The sequence below is a fragment of the Astatotilapia calliptera genome, chromosome 1 (assembly GCF_900246225.1).
Source record: "Astatotilapia calliptera chromosome 1, fAstCal1.2, whole genome shotgun sequence".
NCBI classification, from domain to species: Eukaryota; Metazoa; Chordata; class Actinopteri; order Cichliformes; family Cichlidae; genus Astatotilapia; species Astatotilapia calliptera.
The window spans coordinates 24,983,165-25,004,809 of record NC_039302.1 but is presented as its reverse complement, the minus strand read 5'-3'; the positions used below and the strand labels follow the sequence as shown (position 1 = coordinate 25,004,809).

Sequence of the window (21,645 nt, the reverse complement as noted above, 5' to 3'; positions counted from 1 at the left end):
AATGACTGGCTAGTGGGAAAGGAGGGAGGAGTCATAAAATGACCACTGAAAATTAGTTTTTAGGAAAAGAGCTATGAATTATAGCACATACGAAAAGCATTCAATGTCTGTTTAGAGACTGAATAAAGAAAAAAGATTTAGAAATCGTGAGAAATACACAAATACTGAACAGATTAACATAACAAGGAAGTAGAAGTATCATAAAGTGTTAAAGTGAAATAAGGAGGGGGCTTATCATTGCATCTTAAAATCCATACTGCTTCCAGAGGATTTTCCTGAGACTTCAATACAAAGCAATTAGTCTTTTGGTTACCAGTGATGTACTCCACACAGGGAGCAGCTGACAAGATTAGAGATGCACTAAACAAAAGGCTGAAGTTTCAAATTATGGCTTTGATTAACCAGTTTAAGCTAAATGTTTAGTCGAAAGGACATTAACAGGTGCTTTGAGATTTTTTCTTAAAATGGAAATCCATCAGATTTTTGTTTTACAGTGTTAAGTATATATATAAAGCAGTTATATAGTTTAATTTAACACAATTTAATAAAGAATGCTGTTAACTTATATTTTGGTTTCAATTTTGGTTGTTTTCTTCTTTTTTCATATCCCCAGTTTAGTCTGCATGCAATGACATTCTGTGTTCAGAATTTAGGTTTAATGTATAGTTTCTTCCTTTACCAGGGAAATAGTAGAGCTGTATTCAGGAGTCCTCCCTGAGCTCCATGTCCAGTCTGAGTGTCGATGTCCTCCCACTCACCCAAGGGTGCACCCTCTAATTGAGAGGTACAGTATCACAGTTTTTATTTACTCTGTACATTTTTTCAAAACTGAATATTATAGCTGGAGTTACTTTGTAATACCAAAACTAATAATAAATTAGTTTTCCTCTATTTAAAACACTAGTTTTATATTATGCTACCGTTAACAGATATTGTATCCCCAATGCGGTTGAGGACACCACCAATGACAGAGTCTTAAGACTGAACCTTAATGCCCATCCACTAAGTTATATCAACGATCAGGACATGGGTACCACATGGGTATCTAAGATCATGACTGCACAGGAACTGGATGAAGGAGTCACTATTACAGTAGATTTGGCTAATGGACAGTACCAGGTAATGCACCTCATTTCAGCCATGAGCCCACTATGTTTTGAGAAACATCCAATTTAAATATTGTAATTTATTTGTAATTTTGGCTTCATTTGGCAAACATGAGACTGTTTTTGAGAGTTTCCCTTATTTTTCCCGTGTTACTGTACTTTTGCAGCAACTATGACAAAGACTGTACAGACATCTGCCTGCACAGAATCTATAGGCCTGGTACCAAATGTTTTTCTTTTGTAGTTTAAGACCAGACCTGCTGTCTGGCTACACTGAAAGGCTAATTCATTCAATAATTTTCATCAGGCACAGCAAAAGTATTGGATAGGTGCATCAGGTTTACTGTAAACTTATTTTTACTTTGAGATTTAGTGCTTGCTATGGATAGTCTAAGTAATGTGATGACCTTATAAGAAATCATTTTATTTGAACAGTCAACTAAATGCCATTGTTGTCTAGTATAAATTTGAAAAGCTGCAATTCAAACACCACAATATGTATCTGCACTTGCACCTGTGTGTGTGCAGTGGACAGTTCTGTCTAAGCTCTTCAATGCCACACACACAGAGGGGCAGAGAGGGAGAAAGAGAGGAAGACTGCTAGATTTTGGCTCTGTTGACGCTGGGGTTGTCAAAAGACTAATTCCTCTTCTCTCTGAACTGTGTATGTGAGTGTGGGCAGGATTTTGGGAGCTGTCCTGATGTGGTCGCCCAACTCAAGTCCCTAGATAAAAGCCACTCTCTGAGGTTTCAAGTATTTATGTTAGTAAGTGGGGTGGGTGTGGGGATTGTGCCGTAGTGGTGGCTTAGTCCACTCCCTACTGTGTAACCCAGTGTCCCAACCCACTCTGTAGTTCTAGATAACACTTAAAGAGAGACACACCTACTGTACACACAGGCACACACATGGTTTGTATGTGATAAGAGACTACTTCTGGGTGTCTTTTTGAAAAGGTGGAAGTGATGGCTGTCTATTTTCTGCTAAAGTCCTTAATTATAATTTAGATTGTTCATATTGGAAACTCAATAACGACTTTGAACAAAATTGCATTGTTTTAATCTGAACACAGATACAGATTATATTCTTATGTGAGCATGAGTTGTTGAGTTCCATGTTGCATCAGCAAACTGGCATTTTCCTGTGGTGTATTGGGGTAGCTTTGATATCTTAGTGTCTGATGGTATGCCCCAGTGGGAGGAGAAGAACAGTAGAGGGAGTAGAATGAATGACTTTACCTTGTCATGCTGCTTTTTTTTGAGGTTTGCTAACTACTTGCTCAGATGTATTTGTATTTAGCTGAATTTCCCTTTCAGTGCGCAAATTACAAAAAATGTAATTATTAACATTTGTTAAACACGATGCAACAGAGCACCTGACTAATGTCTTTTAGTGTTTCATTTGTTATCTGTGAAAATGCAGAAAATTAGTTATACCTTTTAATATAGCACGGTGCAAGATGACAGAATTTTTGTGGCAAAAACTGAGGCTTCACCGTGGTAAGCTTTGCTAAATGCTTTCAACTGTATTAGAGTCTACAAGTGAACTGGTGTTCCAAGTCGTATTCTGTTCACGTCAACTCTTACGCCTCTCTCCTTCAGGTATTTTATGTTATTGTTCAGTTTAGTGGCTTCATGCCTGAGTCAGTTGTGATCCAGAGAAGAAAGGCTGACCTCACAGACACTGAGAATAACACCAACACAGAGCAGTCATGGCTGGACTGGCAGTATATGGCCAGAAACTGCAATGTGTTTGAAATGGAGAACAACAGGCCTTTACTAAGACCGGACTCAGTCAACTGTTTGCAGCTGTCCAGGTAGGTTGGATGAAAAGTTCATATTGTTTACTATAAGGAGAGCTTTTTACAGGAAAGCTCAATATCTATTTTTAGATGTTGATAACTGAAGTGAAATTAATTGTACTGCCCACTCCTCATAAAACCCTTTGAAAACCTTCTGAACCATCATAACTGTGTCCCTTCACAGAGGTAAAGGGACACAGGACACCAGGAGGCAGAATAAAAGTCCAAAAATGTAAATCTGTAATTCAAAAGCAGGATCTGATCATATCCAAGAGATCAGTCAACATAGAAAATAATCCATAGGGGCAGGCAAAAAGCAGTCAATTAAACAGTCTAAAAGGTCATATACAAGGAGAACCCAACAAATGAAGTGAAAAACAAAACATTGACAAAAAGTGCAAGACACTGTAGCAAATCAGAAGTGTAACATAGGAGATATATATATACAGGGCCGTGTGACTGGCTAATTGAAAACAGGTGTGAAGGACAACACAGGTGAGACTAATGTGGGCCTGGCATAAAGGAAGGAAAATTAACAAATACAGGAAGTAAAACTGACAATTTCAAAATGAAACAGGAAGTGATGCAATAGAAACCCAACATCATGAATAGGCTCAACAGCATTATAAGTGCTTACATATTTTTTTAAAGGACTGACCACGTAGTAGTGTTGGTCCATGAAGAATGAAAGAGCGTAGACACATATTTACTGGGTTACATCACATTTAGTTCCATTTCTTTTATTATGAGCTTGATAAATACAGCAGATAACTTGTTGAATAATACACATGTAGTAAATTTAAATCCATGCATTCAAAATAAACTAGGCCATTCCTGTTTTGGGGCATTTTTCCTAGTGCACAGGAAATTGCTGGCTGGGCTAGATTAGTATATTAAGAAATACAAACACATATAAAAATACATTTTTGTATACATGTCTCACACGCTGTCAGTTGGCAGTGGATGTACAACTGGAGTTGGAACATAGTCTAACATACACCGTCGGACTAAATCTTGGCATAGCTTCTCGCATCTGGGGCTTATTTGGCATTAGACAGAACAAGCATGAATAGAGCACATGTGGCCATTACTTGTTTTTTTACTTGACTTGGCAAATTATATCACATACAACCTTTAGAGTTATTCGTATTACAAAGTTTGGCATGAGATCAGTTTAAATATGTATATAACTATGTTGTTTAATCTAGTATGCTTTTATCATGCTAGATTGAATTAATCTTACAAAACATCTGAGTCCATTGGAGTGTTTGGCTGGATACATTTAGACATGCCTTAGTCAGTTTAGATAATCCTTAAATCGTGTCATTACGAACAGGTAAACAATTATTTTTCTTGATGAGACACCAAAAAAACAAAAGGCAAGTGAGAGGTGGCACAAAATGATTTTGGTAGAAACTCTGATGTGAAGTTTTTTATTAGGCATTAATGAATTGTGTTGTCATTTTGACAATTCCTTTGTAAAGGCCTAGATTTCTTTCATACTTGTATATTTACATATCAGTAATATGCAGTTTTCTGGGTTATTCATTATCTCATTAGTAACAACTGAAATATTGCTACTAATCTACAAGGATCTCAAATACTGTAGATTGTTTAATACTAGAATTTTATGACAGTATTTTCTTGCAGCCTTCTTGTTTATTGCTATGAACAAACCTTGTCATGTTGCTGGCAACACAACTTAAAACACTGACATTCAAAGATGAAGAGCTTTTGCCCAATGCTTCTCCATATAGTGTTTACAGAAAGATTTGTAGACTTTAAAATGTAGAAGTAACTGTTCTCCAGAAGGCAGCTTTAGGATTGTACTCTATTAGTTGGGCCTCAGACCAAATTTGGTGTTTGTGTTCTGTAGTTTCCTGGTAGATGTAATCAATCAATCAATCAATGATTTGTTAGTGCAGCTTTGTTTGTTAGTGATATAGATCTAAACAGTGCTTTACAGCTACTCACAAATATAAATTTTGATTATGTGATTGTGTTTTTATTTTTAAAAAAATCTAATATTTTCTTGGGGTTTTTTTTTCTAATTTTGTGTAATGTTTATGTGCATCAGTGATGTGCCCTTCTCAGGAGGTAACATCACATTCAGCCTGCTGACCCCTCAGCCACCCCTGAGGCCAGGTTACAATGACTTCTACAACACACCTATCCTACAGGAGATGGTACAAGCTGCCCAGGTCAGAATACATATGAGTGGACAATACTACACCAGAGCAGTTGGAGTGAACCAGCGACATAGATCCATTGGCATCAGTGAAATCACCATCAGTGGCAGGTGAAAATTTATAAATACTTATGCAGGCAGGCTAATGGAGATCATTGGTAGAGCATAGAAACTAAATGACTGGTAAATGTGACATTTGTATGATATTTCTGGTAAGCTGGCATCACACTGAATTTAGAAGTCCTAGCATGTTTTTTGCAAATTCACAAATTAATATAGAGGACTACTATAAGTGGCATACTTCTAATTGTGATCCTGTTACATCCCAAATTTTACATACTTACGTGGCATAATTGGTTGAAAGAACTATTTAACTATCTTCCCAGTGTTTCTTTGTAAAAGTGAGTGAGAGCTTATATTATGACAAACACAGACCGCTGAGTTTCAGCAGAGCTTTCTGAGAGTAATTGTGAACACATCTCTTCATTAGACTGACAGAGTGACTGTTTTTCATGACTGTGGTAATTATAGGATTATGCAGGAGGCAATCATCTCTAACTCTTTCTCCCCCTCCCCCTCCCTCTAAGCTCTTTTAATTAGTAGCTTGTTACAGTGAAGTAGGAGAAACAGAGATTTAGCTGAAATCTCATCTGTGCATTCTTTATCTCTTCCTGTCTCTCACATCTTTCATTCTTCTTCCATCTCTCCACTGTCGTCATTCTTTATAGAGCAAGTAAATAAGTATGTTGAGAGGAATCATTTTAGCATGCGTGTTTTGTGAATGTTGGCTTTTTTAAGCCCTGTATGTTAGACTTCTCTTAGATTATTGTATTGCATTACATTGTAGCACAGACATAACAATCCTATATTACAATACATCTAAATACAGAAACATTATCACCATGGTGACAGTTTAGAAACCCCAATATTTTTCTGTTCTCTGTTGTAGAAATAAAAGAAATATCTCTTATCTTATATTTTTGCAACATACTGGCTATTATTATATACCTGCACTAGTTACTTTATAGTATGTTATGCCATTTGAAGGATATTGTTTCTAGTGTATTTATTTAATTTAAATATTTTGTATCATTAGAAGAGCAAAAAAAAATTAGAACCAAAAATTTTCAGCAAGTGTTGCAGAACAGAACATAAAAAACATTTCAGTAAGATGTGCCTGTTGCCCACAATTTTACATGTGCATTGCAGACATACGCATTTCATTAAAATCATACATATCAAACTCATTTGCACTGGAAATTAATTTAGCCTCTCAGGATCCAAGTGTAAAGTACATGTAGTATTCCTTCTTAGATACAGTGACAACAAGTAAGCCATAGTGAATAAGTAGTTGTCCTTTGTCAAGCCTCCTTGATGCTCTACTAAGTCACTTCCACCTGCTAAAACCAAAGAGTATTTCCAGTAGTCAGAACACATCAGACATGGACTATGTCCTGTTTTGTGTTAAAATCGAGGAAATGCAACTTTGGGTAGTGCATGGACCTGATTCTTCTGTCTTTGGAGTTCATCTGTAAAAGTGGTTTAGGAGTCCCGCTTAAAGCTTCTTGAGTTTTAGCTTGCTCATCTTCCAGCATTAGTTGTAGTTTTTCCTCTCAGCTGTAAAAGGGTTATGGGCTGTTGTCCTCCTCCCAGCCAGGTGAGCAATACAATAACTCAAGAACAAGGCAACGTTGGCTTTTGAAATTGATACCGTAGGTTCTTCTACTAAAAGTCTTGGACGAAGTTCTAATCTTGAGGTCACGGTCAGAGATCAAATTTTCTAAAAATTTTATCGATGCAATAACTCAAGAAGGAAGTCATCAAGGATTTTCAAGTTGATATCACAGGTGCATCTACTACAAATCTCAGATGGGTTTGAATTCCAGTGACGCTGACCTCTGACCTTGACCTCAAGTTTTCTAAAAATCTTGTGAATGAATCGATGTAGGATTTTCAAACTGATACCATAGGTGCTTCGACCAAAAGTCTTGGATGAGTTCAAATCCCAGTGACCTTGACTTCAAGGTTAAGATGAATACTGAAAATCTTGTGAATGTGATAACTTATGACTAAATTGGTGTAGGATTTTCAGATTTATTAGGAGGGTGAGGGGTAGTACTGGTGGCCATCAGTTTCTTTTTTTCTGCTGTTTTTGAAACAAGACAATTGGCTTTTAAAATGTGAAATGGTAGGCTTCAGGCTGAAGTTTGTTTATTTGTATGCCAACAAAGAAAATTGGATAGGTTACATGGCTGTTTGGTCAAAATGTGGCCCAACTGCAATCCTACTTTGGAAGTTCTCATCAGTTCAGGCTTCATTTGCTTAAAAAAACTGTTTAAATATATTTATTAAGCTTGATATTTTTGGTAAGTTTTTTTTAGTATATATTTTAATTTATTTTCTTTTTTATTTTATTTTAAGACAGATCTCCAAAGCAATGAAGCTAAAAAGTGTGTTCTACCACAAATCAAAAATAGTGTATAAAAAGGCTTGGTCAGGGGGAAATGATAGAGATACTTTTAGATATATTTCTTATTTGATTAATAAAGTCACCTTTTAACAGAAAGTGGCATTAAGAGAACAAGAGGTGAAAGGATACACAGAGAGAAGAATGAAAGAGAGAAAGCAACTGAATATCTGAATGAATAATTAAATGACTGTCGTGTGCACACGTGTGCGCATGTGTCTGCTACCTGTTATGTTGCTTTAATGATTCTCAGGATGGCATTTATAAATGTTGAATGGAAACTTCCCAGTAGCACTAAGGAGCTCTTGACTGAAGCATTCGGGGAGGGAGAGCTTTTCTCATGATGTTTCTTTGCTTTTTCTTGTCACATTTCATAAGGGAATTAAAAATTTTCATCATCAAAGTTTTAAAACACAGTTTCAGTTTGTTTATTTTCAATGTTTCTCTCTGTCTTTGGGAAGGTGTGAGTGTCACGGCCATGCAGATCATTGTGATACCAGTGTGACACTATACAGATGCCTGTGTTTGCCAGAGAGCCACACAAAGGGGAACAATGTAAGTAACAAACAAACTCTTATATGACAAATCACAACTACTCTTTTAGTAGTATCTTGTGGGTAGTGCTTTATAAATAGTGTATTGTGAAGTCATTAGAATTTCATGTTGACAAGTCCTACATATTTTGGCTCAACATTTGTGGATGGGTTTGATTTCACAATAATTAATATCTACATTTGATCCAGGCACACAGCACATATCATGTTTAAACTTAAAAACACATACACACATACAAACACACACACTCATCACAGAGGAATCCCCTGGGGGAAAACCTCCTCGTGGTCCTAATTAAGCACTTTCCTTCTTAATGACAAAGAACTTCTTTAATAAATTATACAAAGATGTACGTAAGCACGCACACACACACACACACACACACACACGCGCGCGCCTACCGTAGCACAAGTATTTATTTGAACACTTTTCTTTCCATCTTGATTATATTTATTCTAATGGTTTTTAAGAGGTTTGGAGGGACTGTTGAGCTTTTTCATCTTTCTCAGAAAATTGTTGAGTAAGCCATCTTGTTTTTGGAATCATGCAAAACCAGGCAGCAACGGTCAGCAGTCAGTGCTTAACAACTCATGATTTTCATGACAGAAAATTAGACCAAAAGTGGATAACAAGTAGAAAAGGAACAGATGAGATCCAAATGTTAGTATGCATGCCTGAAATGAAATCCAGCTTGTTTAAATGCTGACCACAATGCTAATAGTGATGATTGATAAAACTCATTTGATATTTAAGTTCATTTAGAAACGTTTTCATTTCATCACCATATGTAATGGAGAATTGCCTTTATCAATAATTATAGTCTGAAGATTATGACAGAAGTTTAGTTTCTGTGATTATGATTAAACTGATTAAACTGTGTATTCATTTATATCCACTAAAACAAATGGACCTAAAGTCTGCCTAAAGTTGTTTTCATAAAATTTTAGAGAAAATGGTTTTATGTGTATGTGAATTACTGGAATGCTACTTGCAGCAGTTAGCTGGGTAGTTGCTACATAAGTTGTTAAGTAAAATGTAGAGTCTTTTTTGCAGTCTGTAGAGTTTCTGGTTATAGTTGCCAATCATTTAAGGTGAAACCGAAAGTACCTTGTGAGTATTCACACACTGGTAACAGAAGGAGTAGTTTGACCTAAACCATCACTGTGTGACCAGATGTTAGTTTGACTGGAAGCTAATACAACTTGTAAGGTAGTAGTAGGCATCACCCTAAGAAAAACCCCTTGTAGTCTGCAGTGAAATGTTCGATATGACGGCTTCACCTCACTGTAGCACAGGACAGCCTGCATTATTCACTACTTATGTATCATTCATACACCTGTGTCTGTGCATTAGTTTTTGCATGTGTGTGTCTCTGCATGTGTGTATGTGCAACAGAGTACATTGATGGAGACGCACAGCTGTCAGCTAGCAGCTGTTAAAAATAACAGACAGCCTCCTACACACACACGCATGTATTTAATAATTTTACTCTTACATGAACCTCACACTAAAATAAAAGTTATCACAGAAAGTGCTCTACACACACACACACACACACACACACACACACACACACAGAAACTAAACTTCAGTCATAATCTTCAGACTATGACAAAAAATTTCCCCCTTTTTTTTCTCCTTTTCTCTATTTTATACACCATTTTGTCATTCCACTCTTAGGTCCCTGTCCCACCTCCGCCCTCTTCTCTTTGTCGATCGCTCCCTCTCTCACACACTCTGTCTTTCTCTCTCGGGTCTCACTTTAAATAATGTCTCAAATCGACTAGAACAATTACATTCCCTCAGCATGCATCTCTAATCAGTTCTCTTTCTTTTTCTGTTTGTATTTCGCTTCATTTCACTCAGCTGTTTTTTTCTATTCCCTCTCACTCTTTATTGCCTCACTTTTTAAGTATTTAATTCATTCCTATTTGGCTCTGTTTTTCATTTTTCATTCTGTATTTCCTCCTTTTTTTCTTCCTGTCTCAGGTTGATCCATCCTCCCAAGCTGCTTCTTTCCTTTTCTCTCGTACATACATTACTTCTTTTGTGTTGGAGAGATGTAGTGGAATAAGCATGGATATATTTTATGTAAATTAATCTCTACAGAAGCTACACTTCTGTGAAATACATTAGTGTGTAATATGTGCACGTGTCTTTATAGAGTCATTTTTTGTGTGTGAGCCTGTGTGCACTTTCTTTTTTCCCGAACCTGTCCATGTCATCTCTCTGAGTGAATATTCAGGGCCTTTCTTCTGTCTCTGTAATATTGGAGCATAAAAGGCTGTGGGGAATATTAGCGTTTAATATTGCATGCGTTCTGTTGACTTGGATCGGGCTAGCACCATGACGGATGTTGTACTAATCTGCAGAATTTCCACAGTGACATTAAAGTGACAGAAATGCTCAGACATGTGTCAAGATGATCAACAGGGGCCTTAGAAAGCACACTTAAACTCTTTCTCCATCTCACACACACACACTTAAACACTTGTGCGCACTAACGGACACACATGCACTCTCCTTTTGATTCTTTCTTATGTGCACTCTGTGTCAGACTTGATCTCTCATTCTGTCACTCTGTCTCTGTTTGTCTACATAACTGATGGATTCCATCACATCTGAAAGTTATATCATATACTGCATTGTACATCAGATTACTCGGTTTTAACTTGCAAAATGCCTGTGTCAGTTAATGGTTCTTGAACTCCAAATTCAATTTTTGCACATTTATTTTGTCTGAACCGTCCTCTTTTATTGGCACCTGAAATCATGAGGGAAAGTTAAATCGAACTTGATTCAGGACAAGTGAACTAACTTTGTGACTGTGTGCATGTGTGTGTGTCTTGGAAGAGTTAAAGAAAATGTTCTTTAACAATTAGTTTTTACCCCCCTCTACATATTTTTTGAATACAGTTAGGACCTGGTAAAAGGTGATCACAGTGCAGAGTAGTAGTTCATCCATCCTTGCATCTATCCATTTTATTTGGAGGCAGCAATCTGAGTTGAGACGCCTAGACCTCCCTGTGCCCACCCATCAAGACCTTCTGCATTACTGCAGGTTCTGCACCTCTCTGTCTCAGTATCTGCTCCTTTCTATCCTCACTTGTGAACAAAGTTCAGAGATACTTCCACTTGGGGCAGCTTCTCATTCCAAACCAAGATTGGACACTCTACTCTTTTGTGACCGAGAACTGTGGCCTCAGACTTGAAACTGCTAATTCTCATCCTATCCATTTCACACTCAGCTGCAAATTGCCCCAATGAAAGGTGCAAGATGTCAATTGATGAATCTAAAAAACACACACACACACACATCATCTGCAAAAAGCAGAAACAAGATCCTAAGGCAACCAAACTGGACACTGTCCACCTCTTCACTGCACCTAGAAACTCTGTCCATAAAAAGTAATAACTTAGTGGATAGGAGCATCCCTGGCAGAGTCCAAGACCCACTGGAAATGAGTCCAGCGACGCAAACCAGTTTCTTACGGAACATATACAGGAACTGAAATATCCCCATTGCAATGGGCCCAGTACCCAATTCTTCCTAAGCACTCCTCACATAAGACCCCAAGAAATGAGGTCAAAAACGTTTTCCAAGTCCACAAAACACAGGTACATATGTTCTTCCCTTGAATATCCATTGGAGCAGTGTTTCATGCCCAAGATGAAAATTGATCCTAATGAATCTAAGCACTGTCCCAAACTTCCACAAAATGTTGCAGTGGCACATCAACTAGAACAGCCCCAAAACATCCCTCAGTGTGATGTTGAAATTCTGCTTTTTTGGATGGATGTTGAAGATGTCTTGGATCAGGCTTTTTGCCAGATGCTCTATAATATATTTGTCTATACCAAGCCAATTGACATCTTACACTGCCACTGGTCCAACTATGTATCCCTATGTGGTGATCGGTTAACAGCTCAGCGCTCTTCTCTTTTCTCAAGCCATACAGCTATAGATGTGATGAAATTATTACGAAATCAATCATCAACCTGCGACCTAGATTGTTCTGTTGCAGGATATGCTCAAACATAATTTTTGTAGTAGAAAAACTGTGATTAGAATAGAAGTTGCCATCCTGGAAACTGTACAATTGTTTTGTATTTATATATAATATGTGCCCTCTGAATTGGACATTGAACATGTTTTTCTGTTTCTATCCATGTGTCTGAGAGATATTGATGGCTAGTGACATTAAGTGGCATTGTCCAGGATCTCTGTGGCTCAAGTGTGCCTCAGCAGCAGATTTTCACCTGCACAGGGGTTAACTGGGTTAACTTTAGATACACACAACGTGGATATGTACACACAAATTTGCTCACACATACACAAGCCAGTGCCACGACCTTTCCAGTGAGAGCGTGAAATTGGTCATGGCATTTAGGATAAGATGAGTTGTCCCAGCAGCTTTACACATACACATATAGACACACACTAGCCTACACACACACACACACACACACACACACACACACACACACACACACACATACACAAACATACACAGTTGCCTATGACAGGCCATCTAAATGTCCACACATCCATTAGAGTAGTCTCCTCACTCAGCAGGTTTTGTCCAAACATTCAAGAGTGAAAATAAGATGTTATCCTCTCCTTGGCTTCACAGTCCAAAACACACACATTCATTCATACTCACACACGCGCACCCCTTAGCTTAACTCTGTTTTTTCTTTTTGCATTAAGAATAAATGTTCTGTCATGAAACTGTTGAAAAAGAAAAACAGTGACATTAAAGAGTCACTGACAAATGCCAAACTCAAAAATTAGCTTAGTAAATAACTTTTTTCTGTTGTTTTGGGTTCACAGTGCAGCGACTATGTGCAGAAGATTAAAGCAAATAGAATTAAAGGAACTTAAACTCAGTTTTACTTATGTGCTGTTCTTTTTTTTGCTGTGAGTACTGTGTGCAGATGATGGAGCGCCATCAAAACCTTTTGTATGAGGAAGAGAATGAGCGTTTGCGCTCTTCTTTTAACTGCCAAACACCAGTCCCTCAACTAATTAGCAGGCAGGGAGAGAGAGAAGGTAACGCAATGTTGAATGAAAAGAAAAGAGAAGAAAGAAAAACTCCCCCTTTCATTTGGTATGGTAATATTTCCTGCTCACATACTCACTGTGGCTATGAGAACAAGCAGTTGGGGGACAGTAGAGACAGGGGGAAGGGAGAGAGGAATCGGAGAGGTGGGAAGCAGGGAGAGATGTACAGAGTGATTTGTTTTTCAGATAGAGGGGAAATGAAGGAAGGAAGTGTGGGAAGATAGAGGAGACACAGAGCTAGAGGAGGCAAAAAGAGGAATGAAAGAGTGATAGAAGAGTGGAAAACTCCCGCTCTTGGACTTATCCCCAGCGGATAAGACGAAGAGTGAGATGTAGTGAGGTTTTTCTATTTGGAGTGCAGAAAGAAAAGTACCTTTGATATGTGAAACGGTTTGGGGCATAGAGATGCTGATAGACCGGCAGAAAAGCACAGACAGATGGGCAGAAAGAGGAAAAAAAAGCATGGACAGACGTACAGGAGGGAACTTATTGTAGGTAAGACATCAGATAGACCTCAGGCCAAACAGCATGGCAGACAGATGAGCAGGCAGAGTGACAGAACAAACAGGAACATGCAAACAGCTCAGTGCTCCTGTGGAATTATGTGTCCCAAGACGTGCCCCTGCCTGTGTGTAGTTGTGTCTCTGTGTGTGTCTTTGTAGACTTGTTTCTTTTTGTCTCTTGTTGTTTCTGTGTTGATGCTTGAATGCATACATCGCATTTCAAGAGAATTTTCTTGCTGTTTCACTAAGTTGTGCTAATAATCAGCCAATCAAGCAGTCAGCAGTCCTCTTGATGCTGACTGCAAACATTTATTTGTTTTAATTGTTAGATGTAATCTAAAAATGTAATGACTAAATATAAAAATACCAAACTGCAAGGGTGCAGACCACAGCAGAACTACAAAGCACTTTTTTGATAAGTGGATCCTTGTGCGGACCTTGTGCATGTTGTAATTATGCTGGCATTAATTTTATTCATGTATCCATTGCTTTTTGTTTTTTGTCTCCTTTTGTGCCCCACATTGTCCCCTGCTTATGGATTATTTCTGGCCTTTGCTTCCTCTTCTGTTTCCATCAGTTTTTCGGTTCCTTTTTACTTGTACTCCGTTCTCTCGCATGCAGCACGAAATAGGAACCTCTTTCCCCATTTTGATCTACTCTCTCCCCCTCCCTCTCGCTTCCCCTGGCTTCCCTCCTCCTCTGTGTGTCATACATAATAGGACCAGTGCAGGTCTGCATGTGTCACACATGGGAGGAACTCCTGTGTTTTTTAATACATTTTTAATCCCACCATTTGAAGCCCCCCTTGTCCACTATAATTTGTACTGACTGCTGAACAAAATCAAAGGGCTTGTACTTGCTGCTTCTCGCCTCTGCTGCACTCTGCTACAAAAAAATGCATTTTTTATCTCACACACACACACACACACACACACACACACACACACATACAACCACACACACCTTGGTATGTTTATTTTGACATGAAAGTGGGACTCTGAGAGAGCGCTGGCAGTTACAAGTCATTCCTCATTAGTAGCAGTGATTTCCCTATGCTCTCTGCGTGTGTGTGTGTGGTTGAATGTAGTGTTTTTATTTCTAATATAGCAGAGAATACATCAGTATTATGTGCCATTATGTGTATTATTCTTCTCTCGTTAGATTAAAAATTTCAGTGGGCCTTCGATTTTACAGTTTTTTTACATTTTCTCCACTTGCTCATTTATTTCTCCAGTTTTTACCATCCTGATATCACTCTTTGTTTTATAAAAGCAAACATTTCTTTTCTGGGATGATTTTTCTGTACAGTTTTGTTTTGTTTTAGTTTGTTTTATGTATTTTGTATTTTCACGCTATGACAGCTGTGTAGGTTTTAAGTTTCTGTTAATAAATAATTTTTTTACATGGGTATGATATTAAATGTATTATATTACTTATATGTACAGTTTAAAGTATGTCACCGTACACAAATAAAAAATGTACATCCATATATATTTACGCAATGTAATTGTTTTTCACAGTGCGAAAGCTGTGCACCACTCTACAATGACAAGCCATTCAGGTCAGGTGATCAGCTCCAACCTATGAACTGCCGACCTTGTCAGTGTCACAGCCACGCCCTCTCCTGTCATTATGATGCCTTAGCTGATGACCATCCAGATGAGCATTATCGAGGAGGAGGAGGTGTCTGCGACAACTGCATGCACAACACCACAGGTACAGATTTAGCAAAGGCAAATTATATGCTATATGGCTAATGCAGAGGCCTAGGTTTGAATCCACCCCAATGCTGTTTGGTGCATGTCTACCACAGGTCTTTCTCCCAGTCTTCTCTCCAATATAAACGAATCAATGAAACATTTACAAATGCAGATATTGAAAACCCAGTTAATTTTACCAAAAGATGAGATAAGACACTATGAGTGTTGTGAAGGGCCACTGCAATAAGTTGAACTCAGTTCTTCTCAATATTTATCTCTTTACATCTCTTTATAAGATTATTGGTGTGGTCCTCCACGAGTCCCAGTTTCTAACGTGGCCCCTTGGGAAAATGACTTTCCCATGCCCATAGTAGATTTAAAAAGTGAGGAAAAGATTGTAGAAACACCCTTCAAGTGCATTATGTTGATGTTGTTTAATTACATAGCCTAATCTGAGCAGAGCTAAGGCGAGTGTAAATGAGTAACCCACAATTTGTTGTAACAGTAAAACAATCTAACTCTCGTGTCTTTTGTTACATTAGAGTTGTATAATCAGATGACTCCAGTGATAACCTAAAGCATACTCTGCTTTATTCTCTTGAAAAATAAATAAATAATAAATAAAAGGAAATTAATGTTGTATTCAATACCTAAAACTATTGATTAATACTGAGAAGTCATCTGGAATTTGTTTACTGAGGTCATTTCACTGTGTTTTCTTCATGTCGATGCATTTTACTAATTTGCATGGGCTGTCTTAAATTCCACTTTGTTTTTGTCCTTATAGATACTAATAAACGTAAAGACACTGGTAAATTTAATCGTTCTTATCCCTTTTGGTTCGGACTTATAGCCTCAAATCCCTCCTATGTGTAAATTCAATCATGCAGTAGTTATATTTTTTCGTCAGGCTAAAAAGCATCTTACCATTTAAACAATTATGGTTAAACTGGACATTTTCAGCAGAGGTATCTCTTTTGTGCTCTGTGTGATTTCTATCTATTGACTTTTTTTCACCCTTTATCGCCTTGTTTCTCCATGTTTCCTATCAGGTAAGAACTGTGAGCAGTGTATAAGTGGGTTTTTCAGGCTCGAGGACTGTGATCCCACTTCAGTTGATGTGTGCCAGCCTTGTGACTGTTACACTGCTGGAACGGTCAACGGCAGAATGGACTGTGTGCAGGTAGACACCATTACATTCAATATAGAACGATCTTAATAATCAATACAGGATGTGTATATTAAGACTATTGTAATTATAAATACACTCTTTGAAGTAGTAATTTTACAATAAACATTGCAACACCTATTATGATTGCTGTTAAGGAAATAGCATGCTATTGGTGATACCTTTTAAGCGTCAGCAAATACAACGCAATGGACAAATTCACTTCAACCATGATCCGTCTGTGCAAAGTGAAGAGATATGGTTCTTTGACTCTGTTTTGAAATGCGTAACTTTCACGTTTATAATCTCAGAATACTTACATTTTATTATTTTATATTCACATTTTTATTAGAAAAATTAGAAAAGAAGAAGAAAGTAAAATACCGCTTTACCACGTTAATCTATGATTAAAATCTTTCCCTCTTTCTCCGTTTGTCACTTTCAGATAGGAGGTCAGTGTCACTGTAAAGCTGCAGTAACAGGCCGTCAGTGTGCAGACTGTTTGCCTGGTTGGTTTGGTCTCACAGCCTCAAATCCAAATGGTTGCAGTTCCTGTAACTGCAATGGCATGGGTGTCATGAGAACCTCTACAGGGGCAGTTTCCAGCTGCAACCGTTACACAGGACAGTGCCATTGTAAACCCCATGTCACAGGTAAAAAGATCTCAAACCACTGAAGAAAGCTTAGTTTTTACAGGTGTAAATGGTGAAGGTCTTGTTTTTGAAAGAAATCAAAATCTTGCGTTTAAAGTTGTTTGTGTGTGCATCTGTCAAAGGAGACTGTTGGAGCTGCTTCTTTCAACAGCACTCTTTATATGTAGGTGTAAAACATGAGTTTTTTAGGCATCTTCCTAGATTCCTAGATCCTTTTCCTGAAAGTCAAGCATTGAAGTTGAATGCTGAGTTAAGATAATACGCTGAAAAGGGTAAGATCAGCTATCGTTTGACCTTGGTATGTTAACACAACAGCAAATCACATCGGCTAAAAAAAAAAAATTTTTTTCACAAAATCTCCTTAATAACTTTTTGTTAATAACTTTTTGAGTTTTTGTTAATCCAATGGTTATTTAATTGTCCAGTAGCAGCGTACATAGGAGTGCTCATTGAGGTGTACGCAAAAGCAAAAAAAGTGGGGATACTGGGTCCAGATGAAAAACATGCACACTGATGAACACACACACACACACACACTCATATCCCAAACTGTTGTGGCAGCCAAAATAAACAGGCTTTTCTGCTGGCGGTGCTTCCAGCCGTCGTGCTTCTCTTTGTGATAAATGGTTTCACTCTCTCCCCTGTGTGTCTTTGAAGACCAGGCTCATATGAAATGCAAAACCGGCCAACGCTCCTCAACTCAACGCATCGTGGTTATTGCTAAGCCTTGCTATCAAGGGTCCACATTGCGTGTGTGAGTGCGGGCATGTGTATAAGTGTGTGTTTGTTTGTGTTTATGTGTATGTTTAAAAAAAATGTATGAATGTGTTCATGCACTTTTGTCTTTGCTTAGCTATGTATTGTAAATTGTAAGAGTTTCTTTGTGTGTGTGTGTGTGTGTGTGTGTGTGTGTGTGTGTGTGTGTGTGTGTGTGTGTGTGTGTGTGTGTGTGTGTGTACACACGCAACCCATCAAGGACTAAGCTGGTATTTAAATCTCTAATTCAATGCCAAGTTGATTAAAACAAACTGCTGCAGCCCCTTGTATTTTTCACACTCCTTCTTACAAGACCCATTTAGGTTTTTTTTCTGTCCTTGTTTGTTTGGTTGCTCCCACAGGTATTTTTCAGAAATGAGATTTGATTATGGCAATTTATTATCGCCAAGCTGATACTTTGAGTAGAGCAATGGCAGGCAAGCTTCAGAAGGACGGAATTGAAATGTGTGCACGGAGACTCAGATACACACATGCAGAAACACATGCACACTCATAACAAGGTGCCAGAGTGCAGTGTGTACATAATAGTGTTTGAAATGGTGATGCATGAGCCTGTTAACCAGCTGGCTACTGATAAAAGGGCTGGCCATGTCCCGAACAACACACACACACATATGCACACGTGGACACCTCAGAACAAAATTACATCCTTTCTGTTCTGATCTAATATCTTCTAACACAGGCTGTTCTCTAATGTTCTCACTTTTCGGTCCCTTTTATTGATCTCTTTTTGCCCCCCTTTTTTCTGTTTGTTTATCAAAAGTCTAATTGCGAAAATATGATTCGTAAATGGTGAGTTGGTCAGGTCACTGCTCTAAAAGAGAACACTTTGTAAGTGATGTTTTTGTTATAAGTGTATGATTCGTTATAAATTATATCATTTTTGGGGGGAAATCTACCTTGAGTACAATATATCAAATCATTGTTAGGTTTCTAACCATCAGTCTGCCAGCCTGCATATTTACCTGCTAATACACTCAGTTGGACATTTGTACTCTACACACACTGACACATATCTTCATTTCACTACTGTAAAATATGATATATGGAGAGAGATATATTCATATCTATAAAATCATTAAAATGGGCAGACCAGGGGAAATGCCAAGTGTCTACCCCACACAGAATAGGCCCCACACACGCACACACATTAACACAGATGTACAGGTATGTTATTATTAATGTGTGTGTGCGCACACACTTTCATACCCACCCACATATGAACACCCGCTCCCTTATAAACGGCTATGGTGACTGCTTTGCCCCCGAGCATCCATTTAGGGACAGATTGCCTGTCATGGAATACGTATGGCGTATTCAAATAAGCCCTGCATGCACACACTGCATAGTTTAACTAGTCGTATAGCCTAAGATTGTTTTTTCTATAAAAACATGCAAATGTATGGACTTTGTGTTTACTAGTATTTGTAATTATTATATGCAGTAATAAACTGCAAAAGAGTGAAAGGAGTAATATTTAATAATGGTGTAATGAAATGATGACCTAATCAAGTTGAAAGTTAATTGAGACTAATAACTAAACTGAAATGTTAATTTTGCATATGTTACTCTATAGCTCTTTTTGGCCTTTAAAGATAACTCAACTTTTCCTGTTTTACAAAAGATCATATTTTTAAAATTATTTTTCATATCCATCCTTCCATTTCCTATTTTTCCCCCCTTCATTCTTTTCTTGTAGTTGCTTAATTTATTTATTTTCTGCTCAGTAAAATTAAGTGTTTGGCCTTAGGTAAGTGATCCATCATATGTAGAGGGCCTGGCCCTAATGATGGCAGTTTTATACACTCACCCACCATTTCTCTTGCTCTCTCTCGCTTAGACAGACACATACACTTACTCTCTCATACAAAGGTCTGCAAACAGAGGAGTGCTAACTGCTAGTTGGTGAACAAGCGATCATCAATTTTTTTTCTTGTTTCCCATTTTTCTTTCTTTATCTCCCTTTCTCACTCCTGTTTTCATCGCAGGCCTTTCATGTGACCGCTGTGAGTTTGGATATTGGAATCTTTCCCACCCAGACGGCTGCATGCCATGTGACTGTGACCCTCTGGGTTCCCTCAGTCCATTCTGTGAACCTGAGGGGGGCCAGTGTGAGTGCAAACCTGGCGTCGGTGGCCTGCGATGTGACTCATGCGGTAGAGGCCTGTTTGGTTTGAACCTGGAAGGATCTTGTGCCCCCTGCGACTGCTCACAGGAGGGGACAGTACCCGGGACAGACTGTGATCCTTACACAGGGCAGTGTGTGTGTAAGGCATGTATGACATTTTTACAATGTTTTAGACACTGACTTCCATAAAAATGGAAATAAAGCACAAATTGGAGTTAAAATTCAGTATTTTCTGTTGTAAAATGTTCTGCTTTGATCTTCTGATTATTAATATAATACTAATATAGATTAAATGATAGAAGCACAAAAAGGAAAATAATGCATTATTGCTAGTGTGTGTGTGTGTGTGTGTGTGTGTGTGTGTGTGTGTGTGTGTGTGTGTGTGTGTGTGTGTGTGTGTGTGTGTGTGTGTGTGTGTGTGTGTAGTCAGACAGACCGGTTTAATCCTTGGCTCCTGGCAAATTTTTTGTCCAATCCTGATACTTTAAGTTACAAGTTTAGTATGAAATCTTTTCTTTCCACATTTGTTCCATCTTTCTTTCTTCAGGAACATGTTGAAGGCCGTCGCTGTGATTCTTGCCGTCATAATTTTCACACCCTGGAGCAGCGAAACTCTCTGGGCTGTCTGCCGTGTGTGTGTGACATCAGTGGAACGGTTTCAGGGGGTGTGTGTGATATGCAGACCGGACAGTGCCCATGCAAGGAGGGAGTAGAGGGAGTGCAGTGCACCAACTGTGCTCACAACTACTATAACCAGACTTTAGACGTTGAGAGTAAGATAACCCCAAACTGCAACTTAAATCCATGATTAGTTACACATTTATTTTTCACTCAATAATAAAACACTCAAATGAAACAAAATTGTTAACAAATTATTTAAAAAGTGCAAATTCATTCAGCCCTACTGATTTTGTTTTGTGTCCTATTAGAGGGCTTGTCCCACGGCTGTGTACCCTGTATGTGTCACCCTAAAGGAACAGTCAGCGGGTCAGTCTGCGACAGTGCCACAGGTCAATGTGTTTGTATCCCAACACGCTATGGAAAGGACTGCAGTAGCTGCCGACCTGGTGAGTTCAAAAGAAGGGATGAAAAAATGATAAGAAACTTTCACAAATAACTGTAGCATAAAAGTTCACCAATAAAATGACTCCGAATTTTGAAAAGGGGGGATGGGTGTTTCCGGTCTAAAGCTTTTGCGTTTTTCAGCCACTCTCTGCCAGGAATCAACCATAAGCATCACAGCGAATAAAATGAAGGAAAAAGCATCCTTCAGTTGTGCACCTGTTTGGGTTAGTGTTGCAGGACAAGAGGTTGCAGTTTACGTATAGTGTCAGTGAAGAAGAAGAGCCTTCATATCATTTTACAATGACAAGTTGGGAATTGATGTGTTGATTAAAATGTGTAAAAATAATGAATAAATAGATAATAAAGTAGACATAAAGATAGAAGCTGTCACATTCTTTGTGGGTATAAGGAAACAGATGTATAATTGTGCTATAATGTCTGATCATGCTGATATTTCAATGCATTTCCGCT

The 21,645-nt window shown here is 38.2% G+C and overlaps 1 protein-coding gene across 9 annotated transcripts in view; it reads left to right on the top strand.

Annotated features, from left to right (window-relative positions):
- The window catches only part of ush2a (Usher syndrome 2A (autosomal recessive, mild)), a 222,035-nt gene that overhangs the window by 40,523 nt on the left and 159,867 nt on the right, over window positions 1-21,645 (top strand). For 8 of the 9 annotated variants that reach the window (XM_026171402.1, XM_026171393.1, XM_026171412.1 and 5 more), the window contains 11 exons: window positions 683-784; window positions 930-1,119; window positions 2,706-2,920; window positions 4,983-5,204; window positions 8,022-8,115; window positions 15,204-15,399; window positions 16,436-16,566; window positions 16,997-17,204; window positions 19,970-20,253; window positions 20,657-20,882; window positions 21,039-21,176. In XM_026171402.1, coding sequence (XP_026027187.1) covers window positions 683-784; window positions 930-1,119; window positions 2,706-2,920; window positions 4,983-5,204; window positions 8,022-8,115; window positions 15,204-15,399; window positions 16,436-16,566; window positions 16,997-17,204; window positions 19,970-20,253; window positions 20,657-20,882; window positions 21,039-21,176 — 2,006 coding nt within the window. Of the gene's footprint in view, window positions 1-682; window positions 785-929; window positions 1,120-2,705; window positions 2,921-4,982; window positions 5,205-8,021; window positions 8,116-15,203; window positions 15,400-16,435; window positions 16,567-16,996; window positions 17,205-19,969; window positions 20,254-20,656; window positions 20,883-21,038; window positions 21,177-21,645 lie in introns of those variants that run through there. The other variant, XM_026171431.1, reaches the window with a different exon arrangement.